Source organism: Canis lupus, chromosome 1, assembly GCF_048164855.1.
Source record: "Canis lupus baileyi chromosome 1, mCanLup2.hap1, whole genome shotgun sequence".
Classification (NCBI taxonomy): Eukaryota; Metazoa; Chordata; class Mammalia; order Carnivora; family Canidae; genus Canis; species Canis lupus.
Window position 1 is genome coordinate 44,076,142 of NC_132838.1, and position 20,686 is coordinate 44,096,827.

A 20,686-nucleotide genomic window follows, 5' to 3' on the forward strand; every position below is an offset into this window, starting at 1 on the left:
TGCTTTAGTAACCCAGAACACAAATTGTCCGATTCAGGAAAACTGCTGCTGAGCAGCACTATAGGGTGGAACACTCAAGGTTCCAGATGTAAACGAGACATAATGAGGGAGGTTATGGGCAATACTGTGAAACGGTATTGGGATGACTCAATTTGAGCTACTGAATAGCAATTAGCAAACTGATCCCTCTTTCTAAAAGCCCTGAAGCTTCATGGGAGCCGGTCAGAGACAAAAAGTTCAGATAACATGCCTTTCACTTGTTGGACATTCATTTATTCAATGAGGGGAAATGGAAACTATTATTTCCTAGTGCCTATTATGTGCCAGGCGCTGTCCCTTTTATTGTGCCCATTTTATAGATGAGCAAACAGAGCCACAGAGATGTCTAGTAGGTTGGCCCAACATTGGACACTAAATATGTTGTACGGTTGTAATTTGAATCCCATTCTATCACACAACTCTGTACTCTTTATTGAGTACACGTTAAAAATTATGCTCTCTGATAGGCGTCGAGGCAATATACTACTTGTGTGAATGAATAAAAGGGGCACTAAATATGGTTGTGGTGGAAAGAAGGGGGCTAGTGGGATGAGGATTCCAGCAAATCATTGTTAATTTGAGAAGTTCGGCAATGAAGTGGAGACATCGTCTCATTAATTCAATTTTTTTAAGATTTATTTCAGACAGTGTGTGCATGTGCACGTGAATGGGGGGAAGGGCAGAGGGAGAGAATCCTCAAGCAGATTCCAAGCTGAGTGTGGAGCTCAATGCAGGACTTGATCTCACAACTCATGATATCATGACCTGAGCCAAAACCAAGAGTTGGACGCTTAACTGAGCCACTCAGGCACTCAAATATTAATCCATTCTTTCATTCTCATAGGCAAGAGGAAGGAAAGAGAGAATGTTGCAAAGGGAAGAATCAAAGGAAGAGGGGCCAATCTGCAACTGAAAGAGACTAGATAGGAAAATCTACTTGGGAAAAGTAGACTACCCGGATAAAAGAGAACTCAATGGGAATTGCAAAGGTGGTGTGGCTAAAAGGATTCTGGGAAGCTGATTGTTACTTAAACACCCAGCAAACTGACTAGTGTTCAGCAGAGAAGCAGCTTATAATCAAGCAGCAGGTCCAGGCTTATAATCAATACTCAGAGCCTTCAGTGTGGGGAAGGGGGAAAACTGTGAGGTGGGATTCAGAGAGAGAGAGCAGCATAGTTGTTTATGTCTCTGCATGTGGAGACTGAATGTGTCTGCACTTGATGTAATCTAGAACACTTAGCCCTCAATGTGGCAACACGCTTAGGTCAGGGAGGTGAGAAGATCCATTAACTTCTCAAAGTACCTCTGAGTAGGAGTGCTTCTCTGGAAGTTGATGTATTTCTAGTAACTATGGGAAAGTGGGTGGGAGGAGGTAGGAATACACTAGTAACAATATCCTGTGAAATTTCCTGGGAGAAATTCATGATGCCAAAGTATATAAAATATGCAGCATTTTTGTAAATTCTGGAAAGATCATATTGAAATAGGAAATTAATACTTATCCTGCCAAGCTTTACTGAGCTTGTATGTGCATATGTGCACGCACATAGTAAAATACCATAAAAAGGCCAGAAAATGAGCCTGGTTTCACTGATTAAATAATAACCTCCTTGAGAATGTATTTCTGTTACATTTCCACAGTGTCCCACAGAGTATGCCATGCAAATGCAGCTGTACTTCACTTTATGCAACATCTTATTTAAAAAATTTGTTCTCAAAAAAATAAAAATAAAAAAATAAAAATAAAAAATTTGTTCTCCATTGCGTCTTTGCTGTAGAGTAACAAATCTGGGATCCACATGCATGATTCACAAGTTTCTGAACAGGAATTCTGGCTCTTAGATCTGTTTCTGTGATATTTACAAACATCTCAAATGCCACCATATTAGAGTGATCATCATGAAATATTGGGTTGTGTTTATATCTTTCATTTCTACAGATGGTAAAATATGGACACACATTTGTACCAAAACTGCTTATGATGGATATTCAATAACTGCTAACTGTTCACTGCTCCATTTCTTGATCTAATATCGGATACAACACTGCCCTGTAGAAAGAAACTGACTTTCAGCAATTGTCAAGCATTCTTTTAATTAACTTTCCTTTACTACTATTCTTAAAAAATTGGTTTCAGAGTTCCAATGATCAAGAACCACTGATAATGCCACTTTAAGATGAAGAAAAATGGATAAAATGATAAAGGAGTTGGTACTAGACTGTTTGCCAACCATGTCTTAGAAATGATAAATGTCTGTCCTCAGTTTCACTTGGTTTTGCTCTAAGTAATATAGTGGAGCTTTTTTTTTAAGGTAATAAATGACAGGAAATATTTGCTCTAGATAAGTACACATACACACTGATAGATCAGTATAGATAGATGATGGATCTACTCATGTGCTTGAGAAAAGCTTTAGAAGTAAATCAAGTTTAACAGTTATGAGGGGGTCGGGTGGAAATATGGTTTTTTTTCACTTTTACAATGTTTACAACATTTTTTTTTTAAAGATTTTATTTGTTTATTCATGAGAGACACAGAGAGAGAGACAGAGACACAGGCAGAGGGAGAAGCAGGCTCCATGCAGGGAGCCAGATGTGGGACTGGATCCCAAGATCTGGGATCACGCCCTGAGCCAAAGGCAGACACTCAACCGCTGAGCCACCCAGCCGTCCCTGTTTACAACATTCTTAACCAACAATTCTGCTTTTTAAACAACTAAAGCTATAAAGAGAATGCATGTACAATGCTCACTGTAGGAGTCTTGATCAAAGCTTAAGTATTTTATAGAAGACAGTGCCAATAATCTAGGCTAAGTATATTAAAATAAGCATTTAAAATTCCATTAGAAATCTTCTAGAGTGGCAACTTTGAGAAGGGAGAAATACATTTGGTACATTTCAGAAAATAAGGAAATCTGCCTTCTTTGTTTAGGGGTGAATTGTTGGTTTGTTTACAGGGGAGTCAGGCTAGTGGGGTGGGTAAACATTACCTGCTGCTTGTTGCAGAGCTTACCTACTGATTCATTATCATGAATGTGTGTAGGGCCTATTTTAGAAAACAGTCTACTTTTGTAGGAAAAACAACTAATTCTTAGGGAGAGCCCTTGAAATAGTTGTCAATAAGATGAAAACTTTACAGTAGCTATTGGAACTCTAGGATAGAGGCCGATCACAAAACCACATATTTTTATACAAAACCTCAACTTAAGAATTCATATGATGCTTGAACTTAATTCTATGACTTCAAGGCTGGAGAAAGATTCACTGTCATTGGTAAAGACAGATACTATTCAATATCTTAAAATTCTCACAGTAGATCAGTTTTTCTTTTTTTATTTAATAGCTTCTACCTCAAATTTTCCAGTGCAAAAATGGAATCAACATCCTTCAGGCTCTGAAAAAGAACTGGTAGGTTATTCTTTAAATCTTTCATTTTTGTTTTTCTCAGTGAAAATACCATGATAAAATAATACTACCGCTTTATTTAGGAGTCAACAACAATTTATAAATATGTATGAGACACCTGGTTCATGCAATGTAGCCTGGGATGGAATTCAAGATGAGTATGACAGCCTCTGAAACTGAAAAGCTCTGACAAGTAAATAATCACACAGCACTCAATGAGAGCTAAAATAGTGGTGTGCATATAGTGTTTCTTAGGTAGTTGGAGTGTCTATGCATTTGCATGAAAGACTTGAGGAGGCTTCGCAGAGGAGGTAATGATTAAACTGAGCTGAACAAAGAACAGGTGTTTAAGATGGAGACCAGGACAAAGGGAATTCCAAGCAGAGAGGGGATGTCACATGTAAGAGGCTCAAGAGTTGTAAAAAGCCATGATATGAATGTAGGTCAAAATGGGCAGATCAGATGTTTCAGGGTGGGAGCAATAAATGAGAATAGGCAGTGAGGTGTGTTATGTAATGGGCCAAGAAAACAACAAGGTGCTCTCCAAATGTAAAATATACCTTTATAATGACTTTAGCTTTCCATGCTTTATTTTCCTCCACTCATAATGGGGATAATGTTAAGATCCACTATACACACAGTTGTAAAGCAAAAACCAAAAACTTGAGACAAAGAGGCAAATTATTGCACATGCTTAATCAAATATAAGGGCAAATGAATCTCATATTAAAATGACAATTCCAGGTTTATTAAAGACCTTTTAATTTCACCGTGAGGAAATAAAAGCCTTACGCTCTGCCATTATTGTAAGTAAACACTTTCTTATACATTACCTTACTACTACTTCCTCACAACAATCCTGTAAGGTAAGGAGGGAAGTTGTTATTCATCATTCCCACTTTATTTCAGAGGAAGCAGTCCCCGAGTTTGATTTACACCATCCCCACAACTACAACACTTCAGGGCTGGCCTTGAACTCTCATCTTCTGATTTCTGGTCTCCTGTTCATCTTCATGATTCAATGCCACTTCTCTTTATATAAAAGAATTAATTGTAGTATTTTTACCTTTTTAGTTATTTACAGAGATTAACTGCTTTTATTTATTTATTTATGTATTTATTTATGTATTTATTTATGTATTTATTTATGTATTTATTTATGTATTTATTTATTTATTTATAAAGCTCTTATTTATTCATGAGAGACACAGAAAGAGAGGCAGAGACACAGGCAGAGGGAGAAGCAGGCTCCCTGTGGGGAAGCCGATGCAGGACTTGATCCCAGGACCCTGGGATCACGACCGAGCCAAAGGCAGATGCTCAACCACTGAGTCACCCAGGTGCCCCAGATTGATCGCTCTTAGATGTCTGGAAGGGGAAAATCTTTAAGATAAACTGGTTGACTGAGTACAAATGCCTCCTCTCTTGGCATTGTCCCACGGCTATCAGGCTAAAGGAGTTACAGCCCAGAGGGCTAAATATACAGTAGATAGTGCCAAGAAGCAATTTCTCAATTTCCTCCCTGGAATTTGAGATGACCAAGAAGGAGCTGTTACAGAGGGTTTTGACAGGGAAGCCTAGATGAGGAAGAGAAGAGGAGATGCTGGTCATGACTGCAGATCAGGTGTTGCTCCGGCAAAGAGCCTCCTCGGAGTACAAGTTGCTCCCATCAGCAGAATAACTTTCAGCAGAAGGAAATGTAGAAAGGAAAATGGCATTAATGTGTTGCTTAGAAAAGAAAATGGAAAAGGCACCAGAAGGTGGGCCAGTAACCATATGCCATCCACAATTTCTCACATATATGAATCAGCCATAGTGAAACCTCTGACTTCAGCCTCATCAGTTTTATGTATACGTTTTGATGAAACAGCTTGGTTTTGAATGGGGTATGTGGGGATGGAAATGGTAGCTAGAAATTTGTATCTGGAAATGTTATACAATACTTGTCCCAAAAAAGTAAAAACACTGCCTCGTAAATATTCTTCCTTTTGTAACCACGTATAATAATCATATGTGAAACAGAATCGTGTCATAAAACAAGTATTTTATTTGGCTTAAGTTTTTATTTAATAAACTTCTCCAAAATAAAATAATCTGCTGTTAAAAATATGTCCACTAGATGGCTGTGTTGCCTTTATAAATATAATTTTTAATCAAATTTGAATAAAAAAACTGAAAAAGTTTCTGGGAGTAATTACCCTTATTTGGAAAAATATTCTTCTACATGTGGAGTTTTGATAATTATATCTTTCTAAGGAACTGGAGGAGAGTCATTCAGTTTTTCTGTGAGTAAAATAATCAAACTCGAAGGGGATATGTTTAATCTCAGGAGGTGCACATAACTGCACCAATTTTTCCTTTTAGTATTTATTTATTTTTTTTGTTTTGTTTTGTTTTTTGTTTTTTTTTTTGTTTTTTTTTTTTTTCCTTTTAGTATTTAGAAAATGTTCTGGATAGCCCCCAGCCCCGAGTCATTTAATTCAGAATACTTAAAAAAAAAAAAAAAAAAAAAGGCAGGCATAATCCTATTAACATTATATTTACCCTTTACCCTTTCCTTTTTTTTTTTTAAGATTTTATTTATTCATGAGAGACACAGAGATGGAGGCAGAGACATAGGCAGAGGGAGAAGCAGGCTCTCTGCGGGGAGCCCAATGCAGGGCTCCCAGGACCCTGGGATCAGGACTTAAGCCAAAGGCTGATGCTCAACCATTGAGCCACCCAGGTGCCCCTATTGTTACTCTTTCCAGTAAGTTGATTGAAACTCTATTGTCTCTTGCTGGGGTAGTATGGAACTTAAGTCACATGTTCTTAAGATAAATTAATTTGGCAAGGTTTCTATCTAGCAACAGACAAGAAATTTTTATTGGCAATTCTTGAAAAGAGCCATTGTGAGAATAGATTTCCAAACGATTTTCATTCCAGTTTGGGTTATATGTAAGTAATTATGTCTTTTTTTGATGCATGGAAGCTGAAGACAAATTTCTTTATTCATCCTTTCTCTCTTTGCTAATAATCCCTCTATACATGCTTGTGTTTAAAAAGATGGGTTTCAAAAATTCCCTTTTTCCATTAGTATTGCATTTTTATTTCAAACTCCACATCATGTATTTTAGGTTCATTGACACATCAATTTTATTTAGGATGCCAACTGCTGACAAGTTATTACATAGTTAAAATCTGGATCCATTATGTAAAGCTTATTTTTAGTTAAATAACCGAAGTTTTTTATTTGGCACAAACAAGGTTTCTTTTTTATTTTTTTATTTTTTAAAATTATTTTTTATTTTTTTTTATTTTTTATTTATTTTATTTTTTTTTATTTTTTAACGAACAAGGTTTCTTCCCCCCACCCCTTAAAATTAAAGAAGTACAGGACTGAATATTTAGATGTACTTTATATAATACATGCCCATCATCAGAATCTATTTCAGTTCTCAGGTTGATTGAAATCCTATTTTAAGCTCTAATCTTTTAACCCACTGTAATTTTTCCTGTAAGCCATAATTAAGTTAGTTGATGCTTTTGTGGGAAAGCAAATATCTTGGATGTGAAAAGGCCAAATGGACTTCTATTTGGTTAGTAGACACTGTGTTTAAAATGGCATGTAGTAGTCTAAGTCTTTAAATGCATCAGTTAAGTTGGAGTTTAGTGCCTGGTTTTAGGTAACTTGTGTGCCTGTCATCCAAAGCAGAGTGAAAGAGAATTCTAGCGGTTGATACTCAGAAAAGCATCTGACAGCTGGCAGAGTCACGTCTCCATCCCTCCATGCATTCCTTGCCTGCTTTGTTCTAGTTACTATGTGTGTGAATATGTATGGGATGAAGGAGGAAGCTTCCTTGAGAACAAAGATGACTGAAAGCAATAATCCTGATCTGTGGGGAAATTCAGGCCCAGGATACAAGGAACATATAGCTCTCTGGGAATCCTATGGCTGTGTGTCACATGCTCTAGGAATGCTGAGTTGTACCTGTCCTGGTGAATGTAACGGCTGGGGAGAAAGGGCCAGGGATAGAGAATGCAGGAACAGGCTCTGTTACCTTCACTGATAACATGTGACTAGAACACGCTAAGCACACAGTGGTCAAACCCTACAAAATCTAGTAATTTCTTCTCAGCTTGAGACTTGTGGGGGGATAGGGACAGGGCAGAAGTAATACCTATCAGTAAAAATGACTCAGGAGCACCTGGGTGGCTTAGCAGTTGAGCATCTGCCTTTGGCTCAGGGTGTGATCCCGGGGTCCTGAGATTGAGTCCCCCATCAGGCTTCCTGTGAGGAATCTGCTTCTCCCTCTGCCTATGTCTCTGCCTGCCTCTCTCTCTCTCTCTCTCTCTCTCTCTCATGAATGAATAAGTAAAATCTTTTTTTTTTTTTTTTTATGATAGTCACAGAGAGAGAGAGAGAGAGAGGCAGAGACACAGGCAGATGGAGAAGCAGGCTCCATGCACCGGGAGCCCGACGTGGGATTCAATCCCGGGTCTCCAGGATCGCGCCCTGGGCCAAAGGCAGGCGCCAAACCAGGGATCCCGAATAAGTAAAATCTTAAAAAAATAAATAAAGGATTATTTAGGAGACCCCTAGACCATACTGAAACCTACACTCACTGACTTATGTATGTTATTAATTACATCTTACAGATGAGGAAACTGAAGCTCAGAAAGATGAAGTCACTGGCCAAACGTTTCACAGTTGTATGTCATAGAACAAGGACACATTCAGGCCTTGTTCCAGCATTGCTGTTTCTTCCCTTCCCTGTGCTACCTCTTGTAAGTAGGCTTCAGATGAGGAAGATGTGTTAAAATTTGTATAGTCTTTAAATGGGGCAAAATGACATCTGTTTAGAATAAAACACGTGGAATCATTATTCTATTATTTATGGAATTAGTTGATTAAAATGGTCCTGTATTTTTAAATAATCTATGTTGCTTTATAGAAAAATTAGCAAGGGCAGAAATTTGCTTTCTACTTAGGAACCCACAGTCCCAGATGAACACTGATACATAGTATATTGACATCTGATACAAAGATACAAAATTTATAGCCTTGGAAATTACAATATTTCTACAACCCAATTAAGCAGACTTATATACTAAACTTCATATATAGAAGAAGTGGATTTTATTGTTGTATCTGACAAGGAACAGGTAATTCCCAAGTGAAGTCCTAAAATAGGCTTATTTTAATATATTGGTCTGTTGTGCCTAGACCATGAAAAAACTGAGCCAGGCCTAAAAGAAATAATAAAGTTTTAATGAGGGGGGGGAATAAAGAATTAATACTTATTTCAATCAGATGTAACTACTACAACATTTTGTAGATTGGGTAGGGGTAGCAAAAATGTCATATGCTTGGTTTTATTATTGACTTGGGGAGGCTAGAGGGGAAGTTCTTAAATATTATCCAGAGAGTTAATGAATTTGACCTGGATATGAAAGAGCTGAATTTAATGTTTTAGAAAGTGAATAATTTTGCTTTAAGTCAAGAAGGGAGTTCCTGCTTTCCTCAGATTGAACCTCCACCTGAGATCAGCGTACCTCACAGCCTTTGAAGAGGGGTGCACTCATGGTTTCCTCCGTCAGCAGTTCTCTCTCTAAATTCTACCTCCTTGTGCACTTTTTTTAAAAAAGATTTATTTATTTACTTTGATGGGAGGGGCAGAGGGAGAGGGAATCCCAAGCAGACTCTGCACTGAGCATGGAGCCTGATGTGGGGCTTGATCTCATGACCCTGAGACCACAACCTGAGCTGAAACCAAGAGTCAGATGCCCAACCCACTGTGCTACTCAGGTGCCCCCTCTTTGTGCACTTTGAAGAGAAGCTTGATTCTCACAGAGCTCAACTGAGAAGCTTCCAGCTGGGCAGGTGACAAGACATTCTATGATTCTCATCATGCTAGGCCTCCCTGGTGTACTAGGTACTGGCACCATCAGTCATTGCCTTCTTTTGTGTTACCCTCAGATTGTCCCTTCTCGGCATTCCATGTATGCAGCACTTCCACTGCTTTCTCTTTCAAGGTTGGAATTTCCTGAGGTGTCCATCCTTAGCTCACATCATCATTCCACAGCTAACTCCTGGGTGCCTTAAGCAGAGCAAGTCCAGCTCACCACCTGTCCTGCCCTATACAACCCTCCAACTCCAGCGTCCTCCCATGTGATGGGGCCACCAGCCCAGCCATCAGCCCAGCCACAGGGGCAAGCAATGTAGAGTTATACTCCCCTCCCCTTTCTCTAGTGCAAACTGTTGGTAGCAGAGCCAATGTCTCTTGAATTGATCACCTCTCCATTCCTTTTATCATCTTTTTATTTGGGACCCCAACGTCTCTCACAAAAGCTGTTAGAAAATCTCCTGATACTCCCCTTGTTTTTTGTCTTGTCCTCTCACATACTTTCCACTGCCTCCAGAAGGATATACTTAAAACAGACAATGGACTTTGTCTCCTTCTTTGCTTAATACTTTTCAGTCACTTCTATCCAAAACAGTATGAAGTCCTGACTCCTTAATAGGGCACTAAAGGTATTTATTGCTTGTCAACTACCTATCTCTTCAACCTTCTATTTTGTTCTATTTTGACTTTATATCCTAGTAATAGTAAAGAGATTTTAGTGCTCTTTCCCAGAACCCCTGCCCCTCTCTACTACTAATTACAACTAGTGCTACCAGTATCCTACTACTATCAGTGCTAACATACACACATGCAGGAGTCCGAAGGAGAATGAAGGAAGATGATGCATAAGAAATCTGGTGCTGCCTAATCAGCATCACTTGCCACATAATTATACAAAGGCCTCAGAGATATGCTTGTTATTTTTTTTTTTTAAGATTTTATTTATTTATTCATGATAGTCACACAGAGAGAGACAGAGAGGCAGAGACACAGGCAGAGGGAGAAGCAGGCTCCATGTAGGGAGCCCGACGTTGGATTCGATCCCGGGTCTCCAGGATCGCGCCCTGGGCCAAAGGCAGGTACCGCTGCGCCACCCAGGGATCCCTGCTTGTTATTTTTTAAAATGTTTTTTTGTGACACAAATTTTCATATTTTATAAAGCAGACTCAAATAGAAAATCCAAATTCAGTCATTCATTTAACGCCTTAGTATTAAACATCTACTATGTGCCAAATAATATGTTATGTCAATTTATTTTACTTTAAAGTAACTTTAGTATATGTTTACAGAAATGTTCAGTACCAATTGACCACTATGAACTTTTATGAATTCAACTATTAAATCCACATAGTAAATTTTAAAGGTATTAACCCCAAAAAACAAAAACAGATGTTAAACAGGAGAATCACTAGTATGAAAACCAGTAGGGTGAGGTGGGCAGTCAAACTGGCCCTTCATGTGTTCAGCTTTGTTCAGGGCAGAGGGAGGCATGGCGATGGGTATGAACAGCACCAGCCCAATGCCAAGGTCATCTTAAACATCTGCCACATCCTGGCCCATCCAGACCCAGGTGGCCCTCACCACATTACCACATACAGTGAGTCAGCAGATTAGAGAGCTGCTCGTGATCCTGACCCAGAAGTGACTTCAAGTCAACTGGGGCACCTGGGCCAATTCACATGCCTGTGCAGGGCCCTGTTCTAGAGTGTACTTCCAACCACTATACCTACAGTATATTTTGTATCAGCCTCTGGGCTTCTTTGCTAGAGCGAGGCTCCTCTCTCTCCCACTGTGAGGATACTCCTCATTTCTTTGGAACTCCCATTCCACGTCAAACATGCTTCTGTGTTCTCAGCCTTCTGTAGCCCATGTTCCTGCTCTGGCCCTACCTGGCACCCAGCTCTCTGTTGGCAGTGCCTCTCTCAGGCAGCTCCTCCCACAATCCCCTCAGGGCAAGGTGGGGGCTGGCAGTCCTCTTCCACATTCTGTGAGGCTTAGGGCATCTGACTTTCCCCTTTTCTTCTTCTCCATATCCTCTTATAGCTTTGTGATTCCTTACCAGGTTCCTCATACCAGACTCTCTTTCTGACTCTCCACTCAGGGGAATCATACCCTCGGTATCCCCAGCAGCCAGCAGGACACTTTCATGGTTCCTCACCAAACCAGCTGGCTGTGAGCTACCTTTCCTTCTAAGCTGCCCCTTGCCTCCTTCTGACTTGAATTAATTTAATTTTCTTTTTCCAGCCCTTCTCTGGCTCACTCTTTCTATTTTCTAAATGAGACTGGGCATAACATTTTCATACATTATTCTGTTTTATACACATACATCTTTCCATTGATGATCTAAACACTGCCACGTGATACTCAAAAACCTTCACAGTAAACACAGAGTCAAAAAGAGTATCAATGGCATGCCTTCAATGGAAAAGGATCAAGGCATTCTAATTCTTGCAGTTTCCAATAGATAGCACTCTGGTCATACATAACACAGACTTGGCAGAGACAGTTTGAATACCAAGCTTTCTAGAGGGTGACCGCTCTGGATTCAACGGCTTATTGAGAATTTATTCTCTGTCTATGTAGAGGCAGGGAAAATATAGTGAAAGCCAATGAAGTACAACTATATCAGGCAATAGTAGGCATTCAATAAATTCAATAAATTGTAAAGAAGGTCCATGGTCCTAATGTCCACTTTTTGATTTTGTGGATATGGTGTGGGAAACTAGGGTTTGTTTTAGTAGATGGCTTTTGATTGTGCGAGTTTTAGGTTTATGCAAGTCACAGAAACTTTTGAGGAAATTCACCTATGCCATGGTGAGATGAGTTTCAAAACTGTAGAACTGTTTGTAAGTGATACTTATGATGATGGAGTACTTCGGCAGCCTAAGGCACATAACTTACGCTCCCATGTGAGATGAATCAGGTCTCTGAGTAGGACAGGTACAGTGTTTATCACTGGAGCCTCAGATGAAATGATTCACCTTGCATGTGTTAGCAGATTTATTTCCAGGGGATGGTTTCCTCACCATGGAGCAGATGCGTATTTTGTTTTTTCTTTTGAAAAATAATCTTTGGCTTTTGAAGCATGTATTGTATTATTTTCATGGCACACAGCTAAAATGTGACAGCATCAGAGGATAAAATAGGACATGATTTTTGCCCTGTTTTGAATTCAGAAACTGGGGTACTTGTTAAGAATAGAGGGAGGGGCAGCCAAAAGCATGTTTATGAAGTGTTTAATGTTTACTTAGATCTATCCCATGGTCTAGGAATTCTGCGAAGTCATGTATCTAAAAGGGAGAGAATGAATTTTAGCTTTCCACAGGGCTAATTTCAGTTGTGGTGGGACAACTTCTCCTGAGGAGAATGAAGAATATCCAATGCAGTGGGCCAAATCTTGTTAACAGTGGTGTATGAGACTGTTAATTCAATCTGAAAACTAAGAAGCTTTGGAAATGGTTCATATCAAACCTGGAAATGAAAAGTTTGGAAGTGTCATCTTCAAGTGGACAGAACAATGGACTGGATATTAAGAGACTTGCATTTTAGTTTCACTTCTGTCACTAATGAGCTTCTTGAAGGTAGGCAAGCTTCAGTTTCCTTATTTGGAACATCAGACACAGCATTTTCCAGACATCATTTTCTAACAAGGCCATTTTTTCTTCCAGCCAAAAGCATGGCGTGCCTGAGTAGTGCAGTCGGTTAAGTGTCCAACTTTTGGGTTTGGCTCAGGTAGTGATCTCAGGGTCGTGAGATCCAGCCCCGTGTTGGGCTCCATGTGGAGTCTGCTTAAGACAGTCTCTCCCTCTCCCTCTGCTCTTCCCCTACCCTCTCTCTCAAATAATCTTTAAAAAAAAAAAAAAAAAAGCTTATACCTAAGTCTAATATGTAAAATAGCTAGACAGAGCCATTCCTTTGGAAACTAGAAGCAGAGAGCCCAGGGCTGCAGATCCCAGCCCCAGACCCCCCTGGAGTCATCCCCTCACCTCCACCACACGGCATAAGAAGTCAATAGGACCATTCTGGAGAGATGAGAGCTGATGTCTCTTGAGTTCTGATTTTTCATGGTTGACCATGGAAATCTGTCTTGCTTGATAGGACACAACCAGGAAAACAAGAAATCAAAAAAGGGATGGATTAGCACCTAAAGATTTCTTTGAAAAACATTTTAACATAACCTCTGATGTTAGGAGAGAGCTCATGGGACAATTTGGAAATAGACATAAATTTTGAAGGCTCTACTTTCCATTTCCTTCTTGAGGCACTTTGCTTTCAGGAGCCCAAAGCAGTTTCTACTTTGAGATGGCACACAGTGTGCCATCTACAGTGCATTGTGTGGCAGGGGCCTCACTGCCCTCTACTGTCCTAGAGATGGCAGTTTGGTGGAGAGCCCACAACTTTCAAAGACTTCTTTCTCATCAAGAAAAGGGAAGAGGGTTAATTACCTCTGTATGAATCCAGACATAAAAGGAATATTAAGTTTTCATAGTGGCAGCCTTGAACTTTTAGACAAGTGGTCTTGACAAAATCCTCTTTCCTTCTGGTCAGTACTAAGCATAGTCCCACATATAGAAGGACTTGTAAGTTTATACAGGGTTTATATTGTGGCCAAAACTCAGACCTCCGTGATTCATTCATGTTACAACAACTAACATGCTCTAAACCACATTCCCTTGTTTTCTCCCCTTGAAATGTAAGGCTGTGGGGAGAAAAGAGAAGTAGACTGATCTGAAGACAGAAGTGTTTCCTTGAAAGGAACAGAGAACAGATTGGCTTAACAAGTCATTACAGATTAAGTCTCAGCTTTTTAGACTTTGGAAGGAAACCGTGGAAATATTCAGCAGTTTTGTACTTAATCTCTGTATCATCCCCCACCCCCAAAAGCACAGTGGTCATTTTATTACGACACAGTTAAGTTTAAATATGGGAGAGGAGCTGATGCTGAACTATGAAAGATAAATGCAAATTTGAGGGAAACACTATGATGTTGAAAAGATCCATAACATTGAAGGCCAGGGTGAGGTTTTGTATTTATTACTCGATATAGAAATTTACTTTCCTAGCATTTTATTTCCTTAAAAGGAGGAGAAATCAGCTACGTGACAACTGCTCCTTTTTACAAATGATAGTTACTTCCTATTTTGATTTCTAACTTTATTTTGGTCCCTAAGTTTAACATTTTTTAGTGTTTCTTTCTATTCTGCTCCTCTGACCTAGCCTGGAAAATTTGAAGAACATTTATTTCTTTTGTTTTCCCACTCTAATAAGGCTTTAAATATTTTTTCTTAAACCCAAAATAGAAAAATGATATTTTCAAAATGCATTTATTAAGGAGATTCTCATTTGCAATGAGATAACACTGTCACAATTAGAATCCATAGTTCAAGACGATTTTATTCTCATTTTTTTCAAGTTGTTTACATTAGAAATTACCTCTGATTTATCATATATGGAAGAGTTTATACATTTATAGACTGTGTGCTTTATGGCTTAGACTCAGGCACCCATGACTCATTGCTAAAAAACACAGTTCTCGACAAGGACACTTAAGTCTAGAACTCAGAGCCCTCATCCAGTGCACCAAATGTTTTAAGCTCAAATAGGCATCAACTCAGAGGTGTGGAGAGTTCATGCAGCTTCCAAAAGCTGTTTTGTTTTCCATCCATAGTCCGTTTTCTGTGACAATCTCATGCTCATGAGCTCATACTGAATGTTTTGTTAGTGTGTTCTTTAAGATTAATAAAAGCAAGTCTCACTAAATATATGCAGGAGAGGGAAAAAAAAGGAAATGTCGCCAAATAGGTGTTTGACAAGCAAATGAATATAGCGCAACACAACTTCCATACTCCTTATCTGTTTTGATGTTATAATCCTGAAGCAATTCAGAAATAAATTTTGGCAGGTAAATAAAATCATATACTGATTCCTGGAACATAGCCATAGTACAAATGAGAAATAGAAACATAATCTCCAACACTATGTAACAATATATTTGGGATGTCTCTTATAGAATCTAAAATAAACTAGCTTTCCTTTTGAAGATTAGTTTTTATATTATATTCATAAGTAGATCTTTAAAAAATACATATACATTATTTCAAGCGAGCTCCTCTTTAAGGAGATTTTATTTTCTCCAATATGAAGTGTTCTATCCAGTGAGCTAATTAATGCAAGAGAGAGAATGAGAGCGAAAGAAAGAGAGAGAGCACGAAGGCAGAGGTGGGAAGGTACAGAGGGAGAGAGAATCCCAAGCAGACTCCATACTGAGTGCAGAGCCTGATGCAGGGCTCAATCTCATGACCCTGAGATCATGACCTGAACCAAAACCAAGAGTAGGACGCTTAACTGACTGTGTCACCCAGGTGCCCCCAGTGAGCTATCTCTTAGATGCATACAATGTGTCAGGCACTGTTTTCAGCCTGTGTTTTATTTCATTTAATGTACAACAACCTGATGAAGTAGGGATTCTTATGACTGTAATTTGATATATGAGGAATTTGAGGACATTAAAATAACCTGTTGAAAGTCAAACAGATAGCGAGCATGAGTCAGGCAGTCTGACTTCCAAACCACCATATTAAGGCATTACGCTTTACTTCATGGATTCAGACCAAAGTTAAATGATCTCTTTAGGAGTGATAAAGGAAAAAATATTCACAATTTTATTGAAATATTTCCTTCTTCTAGAACTCTATTTCCTCCACCTGAAATAGTGAAGGCTTAAAAATGAAAGAAAAGGAGTCACTTATGACTTTCCTTAACAAAGAATCATCATCTGGGAAGCAGTTTTGATATTTATAAAAACTAAACCTTCCAAGTTACTAAAATGTCTGATGGTTTTTTGGAAATGAAGGTTCCTAGAAGGGATAGAGCTTGTTCAACACCAACACTACCACTAAAGCGTAGCACGTTTCATCTATTTTGGCCACAGTGATAGAATATTATGCCACCAAATAATACCAATAACTGTAGAGATCATATACAAGAAGATGATTCAAGCCTTTGGGCCTTTCTTCAGAGTTTTGACATAAGTCAGGGAGATCCAGAAGACCACTAACTAATTCAGAAGATCCACTTGTGAATTGGATTTTTTTTTAAACCATTTTATTTATTTATTCATGAGAGACACAGAGAGAGAAGCAGAGACACAGGCAGAGGGAGAAGCAGGCTCCCTGCGGGGAGCTCAATGTAGGACTCGATCCCAGGACCCCGGGGTCACCGCCTGTGCCAAAAGCAGATGCTCAACCACTGAGCCACCCAGGCCCAGGAGGCCCAGAGGTGTCCCTGTGAATTGGATCTTAAAGGATCCCAAAACTTATGGTTCTACGGAAAATTTTCATTAAGTCCTGCATCCCTCTGGAGAATCTCATCCATATAAATCTTAGGACTGTGAGTCATTGATTTTCTTACTGGAAGGCACTTGGGGAATTTGGAACTGGAGCAGGTTTTCTGAGGTGCCTGCATCATGGACATTTAGTACTACACAGGACCTTGGGAATCAGCTTGTCTAACTTCATCATTTTGCCAATGAGGAAACCAAATAGCAGAGTTTAAAACTGTGTATGATGTTACAGAACGTGTCAGTGATAAAATCACAAAGGAAAGCATGTTTGCCAGCTGTAAGTTCAGAAACTAGTTGACTGACTTTATGCCCATCATAGCCCTGGCCTTTTAGATTTGTGGATATGGGTCTGTGGTACTTCTTTCTCTGTCCTTTTTCAGGTGTCTGTGGCTGAGAGTGCCACCCTGACTCACAGTTTTGTGGCTCTGTAACTGAATGATCAATATCCTGTGAAACAGCATATAACTAAAACACGACATTGAATGCGATGTACAGTACTGCTAGATATTATCTTAATGTCCCTGTACCTTCTGGAACCCTGGAGAATATTGTGTATGTTTAAATAAGTATATAACCATAATCTTATTTTTACCATCTCTTTAAGATGTGTGGATAGAGAAAAACAGGATATCAAATAAGTTTTCATTGTTTACCTTACTCTCAATTTAAATGTAGTTTCTGGGGAAATATTCTATTTCCAATGATGGTCTCCAATAATTCCTACTTGTGAAGGAGGAAAAGGAGATCCCAAGAATGAACATGCAGATTCACTGTAGTCAGCCCCCAGCTAGCTCAGGGGTGCTATCCTACAGAGAGTGCCACATACCAGGAGCAGCTGCAGCAACAGCACCAGCAGAAGCAACACGTGTTGTTGGGCCTCTGGTTTCCAGGCGCTTGGGACACAGCAGGTGTTCCTTCATTTTGTGACTGCTGTCTTTTTCGCATTTCAGCTACTTTCGTACCCAACTGGCTGAAAGAAGAGAGAAAACAAAAGGTATGAAAAAACTAAAAGAAAGATACATTGCTTAGGCTGAAGGGAACGTAATTTAATTGGGATGGGAGATAAATTAAGAGAAAGAAAAAAAAAAACAAATAACTTTAGCAGTCAAATTAAAAATTCTCAAAAAAAATTTTTTTTTATGGGGTGATGGGTGGCTCAGTTGGTTGAGTATCTCCTTCAGCTCAGGTCATGATCCCAGGACCCAGGGATCTGGCCCTCATCCCTGCTAAGCAGGGAGCCTGCTTCACCGCCCCCCCCCCACCTGCCACTCCCCCAGCTTGTATGCTCTGTTGCTCGCTCTCGCGCGCACGCTCTCTCTCTCTCTGTCAAATAAATAAATAAAATCTTTAAAAATTTTAGGAGACTATCTTACAAACTTCAGGGACAAACTTCCACCACTATCTGCTACGTAAAATTATCATAACAACGTTGCCGTGCAGGAACGGCACGGGTAGCCGTGGGTAGCTACCCTGGGTAGCTCAGCAGTTGAGCACCTGCCTTTGGTTCAGGTAGTGATCCCTGGGTCCTGGGATCCAGTGCCCCATCGGGCTCCCCACGGGGAGCCTGCTTCTCCTTCTGCCTCTGCCTCTCTCTGTGTGTCTGTTATGAATAAATAATTAAATCTTAAAAAAAAACAAAAAACAAAACCCCCCCCAACATTGCCACATAATCAAAATCAGTTGGTAAGGTAAATAAGACAAGGTTGGAAGATTTATGTTTAACTTCTTTCTTTACTCAAGAATGATTTCATCCGGGATCCCTGGGTGGCGCAGCGGTTTGGCGCCTGCCTTTGGCCCAGGGCGCGATCCTGGAGACCCGGGATCGAATCCCACGTCAGGCTCCCGGTGCATGGAGCCTGCTTCTCCCTCTGCCTGTGTCTCTGCCTCTCTCTCTCTCTCTCTCTCTCTCTGTGACTGTCATTCATAAATAAATAAATAAATAAATAAATAAATAAATAAATAAATATTAAAAAAAAAAAAAAAGAATGATTTCATCCACTTTCCTTGGTGAACACTTTTAAATGACTGTAGCAGGGGTACATAACTTGTTTCTCCACTGGTGTTTACAGTCAGGTTCACTGAGTTTTACAAAGCAGGTTGCAAAGTTTCTAACTATGTAACATTGTGAGGAAGATCAAGTGTGTTTTGGTGTTCTCTTAGCTTCTTTCAAGGCACTGCATCTTCTTCTTGGTATGTTTGACTTTTCCCTCCAGGGGCTGGAGCCTGATCATATATTGGCAAAGTGCCTTTTTCTCTGTTACATGTCCCAGTCGCAAAGACAACACCTCCCTTCCCTCCACCACCTCAGATCTGTTTTCATTCAGTAGGGAAATGTGGAAAGATAAAAAGTCACCAAATCCAGGGAAATTACTTTGGTGGGATATACATATCATGGCAAATGAGAAAAATATTGAGGTACAGGATGTGCTGATACCTGTGACCTTACAAAGGTGGCCAAATGAGTTGTCACCTATTTTACCTGACCCATCCTGACCTAGGACTTTGTTGAGGATAAAAAAATAAAGCTTTATTTGAGTAAAAGAATATCAAATATAGCATGACTTAATAGAAAAAGAAATGAATTCTACTACATGATGTTTTTCATAAATATGCCATGTATGTAAATCACATACATACAATGTCATGTGTAACTGACAGCAATACTTATTAAAACCATAATGTACTTTGATTATTTTGGTATTGTGAGCTCATGCTTCAAAAATTATGTCTTCAAGCACTAATTTTTCTAAATTGGAGAATAAAATATGTATTAAAAACATTCTATGTTCATCATGTAAGGGATATAGTCAAAAAATTTTTCAGGGCACCTGGGTGGCTCAGCCGTTGAGCATCTGTCTTTGGCTCAGGGTGTGATCCCCAATCCCAGGACTGAGTCCCACATCAGGCTCCCTGTGGGGAGCCTGTCTCTCCCTCTCTCTGTGTGTCTCTCATAAATAAATAAAATCTTTAAAAAATTTTTTTCATGGGCAAATGCTTGTATGTTCTTGTAGCATTTCTAGTTAGGTTATCAGGTATAAAACCTACTTCAGTCAGAAGAAAACAAAGTCAGAGACAAATATCAAAGCACTGAAATTGATAAAGTATGATATTGAACTTAATGACTAGCTAAAGTAAGATCTCATGTTTCTCTGTTTACTAAGTCTAGGAATAAATTTAAGATGACATAAATTAGGGAAATAGAAGGGTTGTCCTTCCCTCCACTAACACTGTTTTTATATGCATCACAATGTCCCCAGATTGTTCAATCTAAGAGTCCTTTTATCAAAATCTCCAAGCCAATCAGTACCTGTGACACAGTGATCACTCCATCCTCTTTGAAATGCTTTCTTCTCCTGCCTTCCTGGGTACCACACTCACCTGTTTGCTTTCTAGACTGTGAGTCACATCACAGTCTATTTTGTTTTTTCCTTCATCTCTCCCATCTCATACTCTCTCCCTACAACTCTCCTCTGTCATTTTTTTTATGAACTCATTAGACTTTTACTGGACCTATCTATTGCCTGTTCAGAATCTCAAATTTAGAAGTCCAGTAAAAATGATTTTCCTGAATTCAGGATTCATAGATCCAACTACCTACCTGATGTCTCCCCTTGACTTTCTCAACTTGCCATCGCAGACACGTTTCAATCTGACGCTCTTTCTTCCTCCACCAACCTGTTCCTCCCACAATTCTTCCACTTTCAGAAAATGAAAAGCCTTACCTATTTACTCAGACCAAAGAAGAAAAAAACAAAAACGAAAACCTGTGGAATCATCCTGGACTCCTCTCTTTCATTCAGACCCTCACAGTAAATCGGTAAATGCAAGCCCTATTAACTGTTCCCTTCCACTCCCTTCTGTTTTTCACTACTCCTCATCTCATTCTACTACTCATTCACTACTTCTCTCTATTCCATGCCGTTCTTGTCTCAACACAGCAGCCAAAGTGCACAAGCATAAGTAGATGATTTCAGCAAAGATTCTTCCACCCAAATCCGCTCTAAATCTTCCAGAG

At 39.4% G+C, this 20,686-nt stretch overlaps 1 protein-coding gene across 13 annotated transcripts in view; it reads right to left on the bottom strand.

Moving 5' to 3' along the window:
* The window catches only part of RGS17 (regulator of G protein signaling 17), a 96,223-nt gene that overhangs the window by 17,373 nt on the left and 58,164 nt on the right, over nucleotides 1-20,686 (bottom strand). For 7 of the 13 annotated variants that reach the window (XR_012031944.1, XM_072828397.1, XM_072828338.1 and 4 more), the window contains exons 2-3: nucleotides 17,498-17,641; nucleotides 13,316-13,415 (exon numbers count right to left, since the gene is read on the bottom strand). Coding sequence is in view for 12 of the 13 variants with exons in the window: in XM_072828397.1 (XP_072684498.1) it covers nucleotides 13,316-13,415; nucleotides 17,498-17,591 (194 nt within the window). In the remaining variant the exon portion in view is untranslated. Of the gene's footprint in view, nucleotides 1-13,315; nucleotides 13,420-17,497; nucleotides 17,642-20,269; nucleotides 20,394-20,686 lie in introns of those variants that run through there. The other 6 variants (XM_072828389.1, XM_072828379.1, XM_072828369.1 and 3 more) reach the window with 4 other exon arrangements.